Here is a 14,614-nt window from a genome sequence, read left to right on the forward strand (position 1 = left end):
CTCGACAATTTCTGATTGTAAAATGCGCTGTATGAATAAATTTGTATTGAATTGAATATTTTACTGTAACACCAACAGAAAGTGAGAAACGGCCTCAGGTGTCCAAACTTCAGCAGTTCACTGAATGTCTCCTCTTTAATAATAATCAACACCTGCAGTAAACACAGTGACTACAGACAGACGGGTTCAGTGGAGAATAGTTTTCTTATTGATGTGTGAACCTGCTTCATCTGCTCAGGAAACACCATCACCATGATCATCCCCATCATCACTGCTGCACCTTCTCCTCATCACTGTGACTGATTCACTGTCAACAGAGAGAAGGGTGAGAGAGTTTACACTTTGAAATGATGATGATAACAAGTCACTACTGGTTGATAGCAGCAGTAACAGAGAACTCATTATGTGCTGTAAAAACTGAAGTTATTATAAGCAGCCAATCAGCCTCCATCCTGTGAGTAAAACATGTTAAAAATGTTCCTGTGTTTTATACTGATTATTTTTAAAGGACTGTTTCCTGTGTTTTCAGGATGTGGACTGAACATCTGTTTCTGACTTTACAGCTGTGAACTCCAAGGAAGTCCTGAATCCAGCTGCAGACACATAAATGACAGAAACCACCTGCAGACAGAGAGATGTTGGCTGCTGAGCACACAGCATTTCATCATTTCTGCTGTGAAGACATTTTAACATGGGAGTCTATGGGAAATGACTCTGCTGAGGGCTGGCTCCAGCAGCTGCAGAACTACGAGTTTGGACTCTTCCGCTTGGTGGATGTTCACGGTTTGTTTCTCAGAGTTTGATGGTCAAAATGAAGCCGCTGGTTTTCATGTTCCTGGTTGGAGTTCACTGCGCTGCAACAGGTATGTTTTTATCGTTACACACATTCATATATTTATTTTTCTGTCATTGTTCAATTTGTTTGACGTCGGTTCATTTTATTTAGTTAATAGTTACTGTTATAGTTCACATTTACTGATATAAAATAAGATTACACACATTCTGAGCCGCTTAATGTGTTTTTTTCTTTACTTACTAAAAATGAAATAAAGTCCCTTTGTGTAATTTACAGCCACAATTGTATCCTATATATATTTGTTTGTGATCAATAAGTCAGGTACAGGTATTGTATTTTTTTATGAATAATTCACGATGCCCATTAAGCATTATAGTGCTGTGACCCCTCTAAGATGGACAATGCTCAGCTCATTAGAGGCGGGGAGCGCAGCTCAGTTAGCGCTGAACCTGGAGGTCCACGTCGCTCGGCCTCGCCTGGTGCAATGTTATTTTCATGTAACAATGTTTAAATGAACACTTGCTGTGTTCAGTTTACATAAACGTTCTCTCTTGTGTTAAAATAAAAGATTTAATTTTTATTACTCAGTAAAATTTAAAGAATAAAATAAGTTTCAGCTAATTTAACATCCAGCACACTTTGAATGAAGGACTTTCAGAAATTGAAAATCTGTGAGTTTAACAAGAAGAAAACTGTTTTTATTTGTTGAATATTTAAAATGATCGATCATCATACGAGGCCTGTTGTTTTTGTTCTTACTGACAAACAGCAGAGATTATCTGTGTCTTTAATGTCGTGTAGATCTTCCTGATTCTTTGTGCAGGATTTTTCTTGTTAAGTGTAATTTATATAAAGTTGTAGTTCTGTAATCACATCATCTTCTTCTTACAGTGACTCACTCCCTGAAGTATTTCTACACTGGGTCCTCTCAAGTCCCAAACTTCCCAGAGTTTGTGGCTGTTGGTTTGGTTGATGAAGTTCAGATACTTCACTATGACAGCAACAGCAAGAAATTAGTGCCCAAACAGGACTGGGTAAATGATGCAGTAGATCCACAGTACTGGGAGAGGAACACTCAGGTCAACATGGGTAACCAGCAGTCCTTCAAAGGCAACATTGAAATTGCAAAGCAGCGCTTCAACCAGACTGGAGGTTTGATGTTTCTTCTTTTCACTGGTATTTGTTCATTAACTTTGTTAACCACACATTAAACACATCTCACAGTAAAAACACAGTGTGTGCCTGCAGCTTCATAAACACACTTGTGTAAAGTGCTGAAATCATTTGTCAATAAATGAACTGATCAAGAGAACAGTCATATTGAAAATGAAGAGTTTAAAATAATGATGTGACTACTTCTATATTGATAAAAACACCCTGCAGTCTCCAGTGCACCCTGGAGCCTCACAGCTGACATCAGATCACTTCTATACATCAGTTAAAGTCTGTAGAAACTCAGACTGACAGTTGGTCGCTTGATGATTTTCCAATAACCTGAAGGTCGGCGGTTCGACCTAGTCATTGTTGTGTGTCCTTGGGCAAGGCACTTTACCCGCATTGCCTCCAGTGAACTCACTGGTGTATGAATGCGTATGAATGAATCGGTGGTGGTCGGAGAGGCGCACCATAGGCGCACCTTGGCAGCCACGTCTCTGTCAGTCTCAATGAATAATGCATCTCAATGTAAAGCGCTTTGAGTGCCTGCCCAACAGCAGAAAAGTGCAATATGAGACCAATGCATTATTATTATTATGAACCAGTAAAATCTGCCAGCAGTGATCAGCTTCATGTGTTTTCATGTTTTAACCCTCTTGCACTGTTCGGGACATTTTTGTCCTCTGAGAGTAATTTTTCTGTTTATTTTGGCCATAACTTTGTCAATATGTGAACAAATTGAATCATTTTTGCTCAACAAGCTTAATTTTACATACATTTTGTTAATATGATTTTAAAATTTTTCATAGGTCAACAGTACCCTGTGGGCAAATTTTACCCCCTTATGTGTTGTTCGGGACAAAAACTTGAACGGTTTTAAAAATATATCAGATAAATATTTTTTTGAATTTTTTTTGCATAGACCTTTTAATTAACTTCAGTTCTAATCAACAGTAGAGAAAAAATCATTTCCCCCCAGGATCTTAACCCTTTAATCACCAATTTTATAAGGGGTGGTGCAGATAATTGGAAAAAAACACAAAAATGGCTCATTTTTAATAAAAAAGGTGAATGTGGACTGGATTTTTTTTAACCTTTATTACAGTCTTGGTCATGCCAAATATCAGTAAAAAATGACTTTATTGCAGTATTAGTTTTTGCACAGCACTGGATTTTCATTTTTTCTCCCTAATGTGTTGTTCGTGGCCATTTTTGTCCCATAGACTTCCATTATAACCACATTTTTGACTGCACAGCCATGGCACTACATAATCATGCATTCTTGATTGTTGGTGGTTTACCCTGTTGGTAGGAGGTAAAATTTGTGATTTTTACAGTTAACAACTTAATGACCATATTAAAATCCTGGGGGAAAATGATTTTTTCACTACTGTTGATGAGAACTGAAGTTAATTAAAAGGTCTATGCAAAATAAATTCAAAAAAATATTTATCTGATATATTTTTAAAACCGTTAAAGTTAGGGGACGTTTTTGTCCTGAACAACACATAAGGGTAGTGTTTGCGAACAGTGCATGAGGGTTAATCAATCTCCGTCTCGTGCCTTCTCCGGCCCTGTTCCAGCCATAAGCTGTGCAATGTGGGCAACGAAGGAAAGAAGCAGCAAAGATAAACGTGGAGACATGTCGGTGTCTAAAATCTGATAATGAAGCATAGCAGGTGGAGGCTGCTCTCCGAGCATGGACTCAGACCATCCTTCAGTGGAAGCTTCTAGAAGGAGCTCAGGACAGTCTGCAGTCTGAGACAGGAGGAGGATGTTGTTGGACTGATCAGCTGTCTGCAGAGTCTCAGAGGACGTGATGTTAAATCCATGACAGCAGTGTAGATCAATACTGGCTGTGGATGGATCCACTGAGCTGATCACAGGTGGAGGTGTAGATGTTTGCTGTTGGTGTCTGTTGATCAGTGGCTCTGTGGTCACAATAACTGCTGTGATCTCTGACTCACTGCTGAGTCTCTGTCTGTCTCTCAGGTGTTCATGTTTGGCAGGAGATGTACGGCTGTGAATGGGACGATGATACTGGAGAGGTCAATGGATATGAACAGCACGGTTATGATGGAGAAGACATCTTATCATTTGACCTGAAGACAGAGACATGGATCGCTGAAAAACAACAGGCTGTCATCACCAAACAGAAGTGGGACAATGACAGAGCTAATACAGCAAACTGGAAGAACTACCTCACCCAGCTCTGTCTTGAGTGGTTGAAGAAGTATGTGAACTATGGGCGGAGCTCTCTGATGAGAACAGGTAGAGTCACATGACCTGATTAAGTGTGATGAAGACAACGTTCATCTTCCTCAGTTTCTTATGTGCTGTGACATTATAATGAAGAACCCTCTGCGTCTCCTCCCTCTGTCTCTCTCTACATATTGATCAGCACTTTTTCATCATTTCTGTCTTTCTGTCACATTTTTATCTGCCTCAGATTCTCTGGATCACTTTCACTCTGTTCTCTGCTCACCTCTGCTCTTCACCTCTCTCCCTCCTCATCTCTCGTTTCTTGTCTATTATCTCTACTCTAAAATCAACTTTTTTCATGTGTCATTAAATCTATCTAACTAATCATTACATCAGTGTGTAGTTATTAACTCTTTTGTCTTTTCCTTCAGTTCATCCCTCAGTGTCTTTCTTCCAGAAGACTCCCTCCTCTCCCATCAGCTGCCACGCTACAGGTTTCTACCCAAACAGAGCTGAACTGTTCTGGAGCAAAGATGGAGAGGAGATTCATGAAGGTGTGGAGCACGGAGAGATCCTCCCCAACCATGATGGAACCTTCCAGATGAGTGTCACCACTGATTTCTCATCAGTTCCAGCTGAGGAGTGGAAGACATATGAGTGTGTGTTTCAGCTCTCTGGGGTGAAGGTGGACATCATCACCAGACTGGACAGAGTGGTGATCAGGACCAACAGTAAGTCTGAGATTCTTTCTCTTTTAATCAAATGAAATGTTGGAAGAAGAAAAAAAGTGGAGATGGTTGGTGTTACAAGGGTTGATGGAGTTGAGGTGGTGTACTGATGACATTCAACATCACTCTATACTATATATAATACACTAATAATAATAATACACTATATATAAAATACTATTATATATTATTTTATTATGGGTACGGAAAGTACTTAGACCGCCTTAAATATTTCATTCTTTGTCATATTGCAGCCATTCACTAAAATAATTTAAGTCCATACACACAGCACCCCATATTGACAGAAAAACACTGTATTTGTATTTTTTTGCATTATTTTTGCTGATTTATAAAAAGTGAAATATGACATGGTCTTAAGTATTCAGAGCCTTTGCTGTGACACTCATATATTGAACTCAGGTGCTTCCATTTCTTCTGATCATCCTTCATTTGAGTCCAGCTGTGTTCCAGCTGTGTTTGATGATACTGATTGGACTTGATTAGGAAAGACACAGACCTGTCTATATAAGACCTCACAGCTCACAGTGCATGTTAGAGCAAATCAGAACTTTTTGGCCTTAATTCTGAGCGGTATGTGTGGAGAACCAGGCACTGCTCATCGCCTGTCCAAAACACTCCAAACAGTGAAGCACGGTGGTGGCAGCATCATGCTGTGGGGGTGTTTTTCAGCTGCAGGGACGACGGGTTGCAATCGAGGGAAAGATGTATCAAAATCAGAAATACTTTATTGATCCCAGGGGGAAATTGCTTTCATTCCAGGTGCTCCATGTATGCTCAAAAAAACAGGTTAGAAATATAAGATAAGGTAAAGTAGTAAGAGTAAAATAAACGAAACGAATTCTAAACATTAATAAATAATAAATAACAATAAATAAATATTAATAAACATTAATAAATGCAAAGTACAGAGATATCCTGGATGAAAACCTTCTCCAGAGTGCTCAGGACCTCAGGCTGGGTCGAAGGTTTACCTTCTAACAAGACAATGACCCTAAGCACACAGCTAAAATAACCAAGGAGTGGCTTCACAACTCTGTGACTGTTCTTGAATGGCCCAGCCAGAGCCCTGAATTAAGCCTAATTGAACATCTCTGGAGAGACCTAAACATGGCTGTCCACCAATTTTTAACATTTTAGCAAATGGCTGCAGTATAACAAAGAGAACAACTCAAGGGGGTCTGAATACTTTCCGTTCCCACTATAGTTGAATTCAACAGTCCTAAAAATCCAAGGTCTAATCACAGGTGAGCAGTCAGTGCAGCAAAGGTACAAAAAGGGTTAAGTAAATGATGGTCCAAAAACACACTAGAATCATACACAGGGTTCACAGAGAAATACTCATACTAATGCTAGAAGGTGCTAGAAGAATCCACTAAAGTAGTGCTTAGGCTGGTGAGCTCGATCAGTCAAAAGACAAACTGGCACCGTGTGGCGGGAACACACACATGATATACAGAGGGGAGGGAGAGACAATGAGACACAGGTGAGACACATCAGGGCGGAGCAGGTAATCACCAGGAGGAGGAGAGAAGACAAGACACCTCAAAGACACCAAACAGTCAAACTAGAAATATAAACGCAACAAAACTAGAAAATAAAAGCCCTGGCTCAGGCTGAGGCTTTTAGATTTTATTCCCATTTCATCAGCATTTTCTCACACTTCAAAACATGATGAGAGTATTGATGCGGTTTCCGCGGTCTCATGTTCTGCTTTCTTTAAACTTGTGTCTAGACATGTGTCTGTGTGTGGTAAGAATTCTGGGGTTTAGCGTCTTTAACTTCTAAAAAGCACTTCCTGTCCTCCGTTTGTCTGCTCCGTTTTGCAGACAAACGGTTGTTTGTCTCTGCACATTAGACCCCTCTGTCCTCTGTGATTCATAAGGTTTACAGAAGAAGGGTTAAATGGAGAACAGATTTGCCAGGTTGTATTTGTGAAGGTAAATTGATCTTTGACACTGTGTTACAGTCCAGTGTAACTTAGTGCGACACTGTCACCATGCAACCACTCACTGATCTGTGTAGGAGGCTCCATAGTGCTGACAGACATATAAAGTAACTGTCTGATCAACGTGAGAGTCAAACCCACACAACAGGGCCTTTAATTTGAAAAAAGACACAAACATACACAAAACAAAATGTAATGTAAATTCTGTCTTCTCCAGAGATCGATCACAGCGTAGGAAATGGAGTACGATTGGGACTGCTCCTCCTCCTGGTAGTTTGTGTCACTGCAGTCCTGATCTGGAAAAGGAGAAAACTCTGCAGCTCAGGAGGACGTGTGGTGTGACCTCCATCTTTATTGCATATGTACTGATATGGATGGTGTGAGCGGCTTCATTAGTTGCTACATGTTTATTAATGAACAAGAGTTTATTAATCAAAGTAGAGTATTGTTAAGTTCTTCCTGACCTACCTGGTAAAATAAATCAAAAATAATATGACAGATTTCTGTTCGAGTGTGTCTCTGTTTTTAATCAATAAAACAGTTATTGATTTAAACACATTTGTGTCCATCTGTGATTGTGTGTTTTTCACTCTTCAATTCTTTAAACACATCAGTTACTGTCCACTAGGGGGCAGTGTCTCAGTTGTATTAGGGAGTGAAGTGTGCACTGAGATGCTGATGTCAGAATGTCACTCATTTGTTTACATTATAACATTCCGTTATGAAATATATTAAGGTTTGAAGTGCAATAAAAACAGGCACAGCTTTAACTTGTGTTACTTGAAACAAACACCTCTTTATTTAATTGCTATGACCTTTTCACAACATTAACTATTTCAGTGAACAATGAAAAAATATGAATATAAACAAAATAATAGGTAATTAAAATATTTATCATACTTGATCAATGGGACTTATGCTCCTGAACCTCAGCACACAGCGTCTGCACATCGGGGCTGTATGCGGTACCTTCATCTTCACACAGGATTGTAAGCTGTCATCTGTGAGGCATGTGCGATGTTTGTTTTTATATACAGTTCATGTTGGAGAACACCTGCTCACATACATATGTGGATCCAAAGATCGACAGGACTCCAAGCACAAACTTTTTCATGTTCACATAAATGTCGGGGATAGCATTCCAAGTTTCGAACACAAGTTTGTCTGATTTGGGGAGGTTTTCAATGTCACGCCATTTGTGATTCTGAGCAAGAGCAGCCTTCTGACGTGAAACATCTTCAAGGTCCGCTATCAAGTGCTTGAACATGGACACCCAGATGTCTTTGTCGGCAATGTCAGCCAGTTCCATCTCAAGATCAGGTGGACTCACACCTGGAAATGCTGCCATATTCAACAGGGATGGATCGAGGCTTAGGGGAGTGACAGGAAAAGGATAATGTGGGTTTTTACTCTCTGAACTCACTGAATCGTTTCCCAAATGATGTTTGCATTGCGATGACTGCAGAATGTAAATACTCCAAATTCATCGTGTGAGCTTCTTTGAACTCTCTCAAACTGGGGAAGTGTGACAGTGAACCTTTCTGTAAATCTCTAGCAACAAATCAGAGCATCACTGAGGACTGCTGCTGTGTCCTTCTTCTTCCTCTGCCCCCCCATACCACCACCTGTGTTTTAAATGTCTCTGTACTACTGTGTTCCATAGTATTATTTTTATGACACTAAAAACAGTACAGTTCCTCTTGTGCAACAATATAACCAACAGTATAATACTTCTATTGGAGTTGTTAGTTTTTTATTTCATGACATTCATGATGCAGGATGCAAATACAGCACTAGATAAAATAATTCTTATCATTGTTTTTAATTTTATTTTTAATTCTAAGTTATTTGTTACTTATCTGTTTCTAGTTTTTATGCTTCTCTAGTAGCACACTGCATTGTCTTATTTGTTCTGCTGCTGTAACACTCCAGTCCGGTAGGTGGCGGTAATGCGTCAATAAACTGAAGAAGAAGAAGAAGAGCAGGAAGACGGAGGAAGAGGAAAAACAAAGACGAGCACAGCGACAGCAGAAGCTGAACAGAAGTGTAACTACTGTGAGTGTTTTATCACATCTGAATGGCTGCTGCTGAGTTTCTGAGAGGTTTTATCAGCGAGCGGCTAACTGCTGCTGCTGCTGAAATATTGGGAGTGTTTGAACAAACTATCGTCCAGTACGAGGAAGAGATGGACCGTCAGCGCAAACTGCTGGATCTCCTCCTGAAGCCTGAGATCAAGTTACACAGAACAGGTATGTAAACATGACAATGTCACGGAACAACAACGTCTCTGTTTGAAAAGAGTGCACATTCAGCACATAGTGTTTCTAACAGGAGGACACTGACTTCATGACTTGAAGCTACAGATGTGTCCCTCCAGCTTTTCTCTCTCTGCTTCAGCTCCTCAGAGCTCTGTGCTTCGTTTATTTACTGTTGAAAACTACGGAGCAGCTGCTGTTATTTCTGAAGGGTGAAAGATTTGATTCTGCACGGTGTTATCATGCAGTGTGGGTTCACATATCTAGAAGTGTGTCCCTAACATGAAGTATTCATTAGTTTGATTGCTGCAAAGCAATCAAACTATTGTTATTCTACGTCTTTATTAGTTTGATTGCTGCAAAGCAATCAAACTCTTGTTCTTCTACGTCTTTATTATTATTAGTTTGATTGCCATGGCAATCAAACTCTTGTTCTTCTACGTCTTTATTATTATTATTATTATTCTTCCGTACGTTTTTTGGCTCAGCATATCTTCAGAATGCATGGGCCGATTCAAACCATTCAAACATCAAAAGATTCAGCTCATTAAGGACATTCCCGGAAACCTTCAATAATAATTACAAATATTATAATATTAAAAATATTAAACATTTTCCACCCTCAAATTAACATTGGAGTCAATGGGAGAGCCCTTCAAACCATGCATTTTGCAAAATGCTACTGCTCCTACAAATATTAAGTTAGAGAAACCATTCGAGGCTTAAAATACTTCCAACGTCTTGGTCTTCAAAAGTTGTATTCAGAATTTGGAAGTTCAGCTCCGTCTTCAAATGATAGGGGATTAAAGATGAAGTGGTTTTTGAGGTCTCTTCTGAGTTTAACATTAGTGTGTATTGCGTGGAATGTTGGGAGCTAGAGTGGGTGAGTCATCGCTCAGAGTGCGGGAGGGAAAAAAATTAAACCAGTTTCTGCGTTTCTATCCTGCTGTCACGTCTGCACCTTTTATCTGACAGGGATAATTTGGCCACCAGTTCGAAGGAAAAATGGTCTGGGTTCTGTTGGTGTCGGTCTTAAAACTCAACACCAAACAGTTTTGCCTGTAGATCGAGCTGTTCGGGGAGAGTGCCGGTCATTCCTCCATTAAGACATAATGTAAAACCAAAAACAGAGAAGCAGAGCTGCCATATTTTCTAACTCGCCGCCATCTCCACATCTTCGACATCCCAGACATAAAAATCGTACCAGTTGTAGAGCAACTTCTTGGGATTCTGACGGTGTTCTTATTTTTTGTCTAAAGTCTTCGGTTTGGAGAATATGAGACGTTGTTCGGAGGGTGGTTTTACATAGGAAATGCATTAGGAGGGGGAAAGAGAGCTGCAGTTAGGGGCAGCTCATAAACATTCCGGTTGCCATGGATGCAGGCAGGCAGGCAGGCAGGCAGGCAGGGCCGTTACCATGGTGACAGACTGACTCACTAGAAGCATACAAAGCAGCCATATTTGTAGTCTTTATCAGACTTTAAGCATTATATCTGTCACATTGATCATCCTTCAGCTGTATACTACTTTTCCACATTCAAATCACACAGCCTGAGCTTCTTATAGTCTTATGGTATTATTCCACCCTCAGACCTTTCATATGGTATATTCACAGGCTATTCTTTAAGGTTGTGACTTCATACTGTTCTTGTCTTCAGCTGTTTCTCTTTCATATCTTCATAATATTAAAACATTTTCTACTTTTCCAGATAAGAGCTTCATCTTTCTAAATTCTTAACTGTGTTTCAGCAAATTAAGTTCAGATTGCAGTTTCTCCAGCAATTCAGAGCAATCGTTCACATCAGCATTCAAAGCAATGCTTCAGCTGCGGCAATCAAACTTGCATTTTCTTCAGGAAATGCTTTTCTAGTTATTATTATTATTATTATTCTTCCGTACGTTTTTTGGCTCAGCATATCTTCAGAATGCATGGGCCGATTCAAACCATTCAAACATCAAAAGATTCAGCTCATTCAGGACATTCCCGGAAACCTTCAATAATAATTACAAATATTATAATATTAAAAATATTAAACATTTTCCACCCTCAAATTAACATTGGAGTCAATGGGAGAGCCCTTCAAACCATGCATTTTGCAAAATGCTACTGCTCCTACAAATATTAAGTTAGAGAAACCATTCGAGGCTTAAAATACTTCCAACGTCTTGGTCTTCAAAAGTTGTATTCAGAATTTGGAAGTTCAGCTCCGTCTTCAAATGATAGGGGATTAAAGATGAAGTGGTTTTTGAGGTCTCTTCTGAGTTTAACATTAGTGTGTATTGCGTGGAATGTTGGGAGCTAGAGTGGGTGAGTCATCGCTCAGAGTGCGGGAGGGAAAAAAATTAAACCAGTTTCTGCGTTTCTATCCTGCTGTCACGTCTGCACCTTTTATCTGACAGGGATAATTTGGCCACCAGTTCGAAGGAAAAATGGTCTGGGTTCTGTTGGTGTCGGTCTTAAAACTCAACACCAAACAGTTTTGCCTGTAGATCGAGCTGTTCGGGGAGAGTGCCGGTCATTCCTCCATTAAGACATAATGTAAAACCAAAAACAGAGAAGCAGAGCTGCCATATTTTCTAACTCGCCGCCATCTCCACATCTTCGACATCCCAGACATAAAAATCGTACCAGTTGTAGAGCAACTTCTTGGGATTCTGACGGTGTTCTTATTTTTTGTCTAAAGTCTTCGGTTTGGAGAATATGAGACGTTGTTCGGAGGGTGGTTTTACATAGGAAATGCATTAGGAGGGGGAAAGAGAGCTGCAGTTAGGGGCAGCTGATAAACATTCCGGTTGCCATGGATGCAGGCAGGCAGGCAGGCAGGCAGGGCTGTTACCATGGTGACATGCTGACACACTAGAAGCATACAAAGCGGCCATATTTGTAGTCTTTATCAGACTTTAAGCATTATATCTGTCATATTGATCATCCTTCAGCTGTATACTACTTTTCCACATTCAAATCACACAGCCTGAGCTTCTTATAGTCTTATGGTATTATTCCACCCTCAGACCTTTCATATGGTATATTCACAGGCTATTCTTTAAGGTCGTGACTTCATACTGTTCTTGTCTTCAGCTGTTTCTCTTTCATATCTTCATAATATTAAAACATTTTCTACTTTTCCAGATAAGAGCTTCATCTTTCTAAATTCTTAACTGTGTTTCAGCAAATTAAGTTCAGATTGCAGATTCTCCAGCAATTCAGAGCAATCGTTCACATCAGCGTTCAAAGCAAAGCTTCAGCTGCGGCAATCAAACTTGCATTTTCTTCAGGAAATGCTTTTCTAGTTATTCTTATTATTATTCTTCCGTACGTTTTTTGGCTCAGCATATCTTCAGAATGCATGGGCCGATTCAAACCATTCAAACATCAAAAGATTCAGCTCATGCAGGACATTCCCGGAAACCTTCAATAATAATTACAAATATTATAATATTAAAAATATTAAACATTTTCCACCCTCAAATTAACATTGGAGTCAATGGGAGAGCCCTTCAAACCATGCATTTTGCAAAATGCTACTGCTCCTACAAATATTAAGTTAGAGAAACCATTCGAGGCTTAAAATACTTCCAACGTCTTGGTCTTCAAAAGTTGTATTCAGAATTTGGAAGTTCAGCTCCGTCTTCAAATGATAGGGGATTAAAGATGAAGTGGTTTTTGAGGTCTCTTCTGAGTTTAACATTAGTGTGTATTGCGTGGAATGTTGGGAGCTAGAGTGGGTGAGTCATCGCTCAGAGTGCGGGAGGGAAAAAAATTAAACCAGTTTCTGCGTTTCTATCCTGCTGTCACGTCTGCACCTTTTGTCTGACAGGGATAATTTGGCCACCAGTTCGAAGGAAAAATGGTCTGGGTTCTGTTGGTGTCGGTCTTAAAACTCAACACCAAACAGTTTTGCCTGTAGATCGAGCTGTTCGGGGAGAGTGCCGGTCATTCCTCCATTAAGACATAATGTAAAACCAAAAACAGAGAAGCAGAGCTGCCATATTTTCTAACTCGCCGCCATCTCCACATCTTCGACATCCCAGACATAAAAATCGTACCAGTTGTAGAGCAACTTCTTGGGATTCTGACGGTGTTCTTATTTTTCGTCTAAAGTCTTCGGTTTGGAGAATATGAGACGTTGTTCGGAGGGTGGTTTTACATAGGAAATGCATTAGGAGGGGGAAAGAGAGCTGCAGTTAGGGGCAGCTGATAAACATTCCGGTTGCCATGGATGCAGGCAGGCAGGCAGGCAGGCAGGGCCGTTACCATGGTGACAGACTGACTCACTAGAAGCATACAAAGCAGCCATATTTGTAGTCTTTATCAGACTTTAAGCATTATATCTGTCATATTGATCATCCTTCAGCTGTATACTACTTTTCCACATTCAAATCACACAGCCTGAGCTTCTTATAGTCTTATGGTATTATTCCACCCTCAGACCTTTCATATGGTATATTCACAGGCTATTCTTTAAGGTTGTGACTTCATACTGTTCTTGTCTTCAGCTGTTTCTCTTTCATATCTTCATAATATTAAAACATTTTCTACTTTTCCAGATAAGAGCTTCATCTTTCTAAATTCTTAACTGTGTTTCAGCAAATTAAGTTCAGATTGCAGATTCTCCAGCAATTCAGAGCAATCGTTCACATCAGCGTTCAAAGCAATGCTTCAGCTGCGGCAATCAAACTTGCATTTTCTTCAGGAAATGCTTTTCTAGTTCTTTTAAGTGTTTATTACTCTATGCTATAATGCGTTTTTATTACTGTTTATATGTTAGTAAGTTTTATAGAAAATCAAATTAAGTCAAGGATACTGAAGAAGTGTGGAATTCCATTGTTCTCATATAACTTAGTTTGGTAACTCACTCCCTCCCCCAGTTGCTCTGGTTCATAAAGACTTTACTGAGTTTTTTAACACACCACAAGGACTTGTGCCATGGCAAGAGGGCATTATACAGAGAGGGTGCCTGCAACAGCGTGAGATGTCTGGTGATGAGTTGTGAAAATGCGACATTAAAAGTAACAATAGCAAAGATTCAGTGTTTGTGCCTTTATGACCACATTTGCACATCTACTGTGTTCCAATGTGCCTGCGATACTTCAACTGTCCGGTGATGAGCTGTGAAGATGTGACATTAAAAGTAACAATAGCAAAGATATACAGACATTGTTAACGAGCCTGTTATGCCCGGGTATGTAGGAGTATATAGAATGGTAATAACAGTCACCATCTGGTATGTGTGAACGGCTGTCTGGAGTTATTGGTGACAAATCACCCTGACTTGCCTTTCTTTCTTTCTTTTATTGCTCATCATGCAAAACCAGTATGGTCTTATCTAAATCTGTTGAATCAGTGCTGTTTATACACCTACCTATATACCTGGAGAGGCTCTTGCGCTTCTCCACTTTTTTTGATAAAAGAACAAGGTAAAGACCTGTTCTATAGGAAAGGTGACCTTAAATGACTTCTGCTATGATCTGCTGCTGTATAGAAAATAGCTGCTCCCCTATATAATGGCAG

General features: G+C 39.8%; 2 protein-coding genes across 2 annotated transcripts in view; both read left to right on the forward strand.

Moving 5' to 3' along the window:
- LOC114449940 (major histocompatibility complex class I-related gene protein-like) overlaps positions 1–14,614 on the forward strand; it is a 212,787-nt gene that overhangs the window by 72,058 nt on the left and 126,115 nt on the right. The window lies entirely within an intron of this gene.
- LOC114450005 (class I histocompatibility antigen, F10 alpha chain-like) lies at positions 803–4,251 on the forward strand. Its single transcript, XM_028427897.1, has 3 exons — positions 803–863; positions 1,688–1,948; positions 3,944–4,251. The coding sequence occupies exons 1-3, from the start codon at positions 803–805 to the stop codon at positions 4,234–4,236; spliced, it is 615 nt and encodes a 204-aa protein (XP_028283698.1). The 3' UTR covers positions 4,237–4,251.

The sequence above is a fragment of the Parambassis ranga genome, chromosome 2 (assembly GCF_900634625.1).
Source record: "Parambassis ranga chromosome 2, fParRan2.1, whole genome shotgun sequence".
Classification (NCBI taxonomy): domain Eukaryota; kingdom Metazoa; phylum Chordata; class Actinopteri; family Ambassidae; genus Parambassis; species Parambassis ranga.

What these genes read in the sequence shown, in the direction of transcription:
- LOC114450005 (XM_028427897.1), top strand. Translation starts at nt 803, where the DNA reads ATGGTCAAAATGAAGCCGCTGGTTTTCATGTTCCTGGTTGGAGTTCAC. An exon ending in AGTTCACTGCGCTGCAACAG is followed by an intron (nt 864 to 1,687) that starts GTATGTTTTTAT and finishes TTCTTCTTACAG; the next exon opens with TGACTCACTCCCTGAAGTAT. An exon ending in GCGCTTCAACCAGACTGGAG is followed by an intron (nt 1,949 to 3,943) that starts GTTTGATGTTTC and finishes TCTGTCTCTCAG; the next exon opens with GTGTTCATGTTTGGCAGGAG.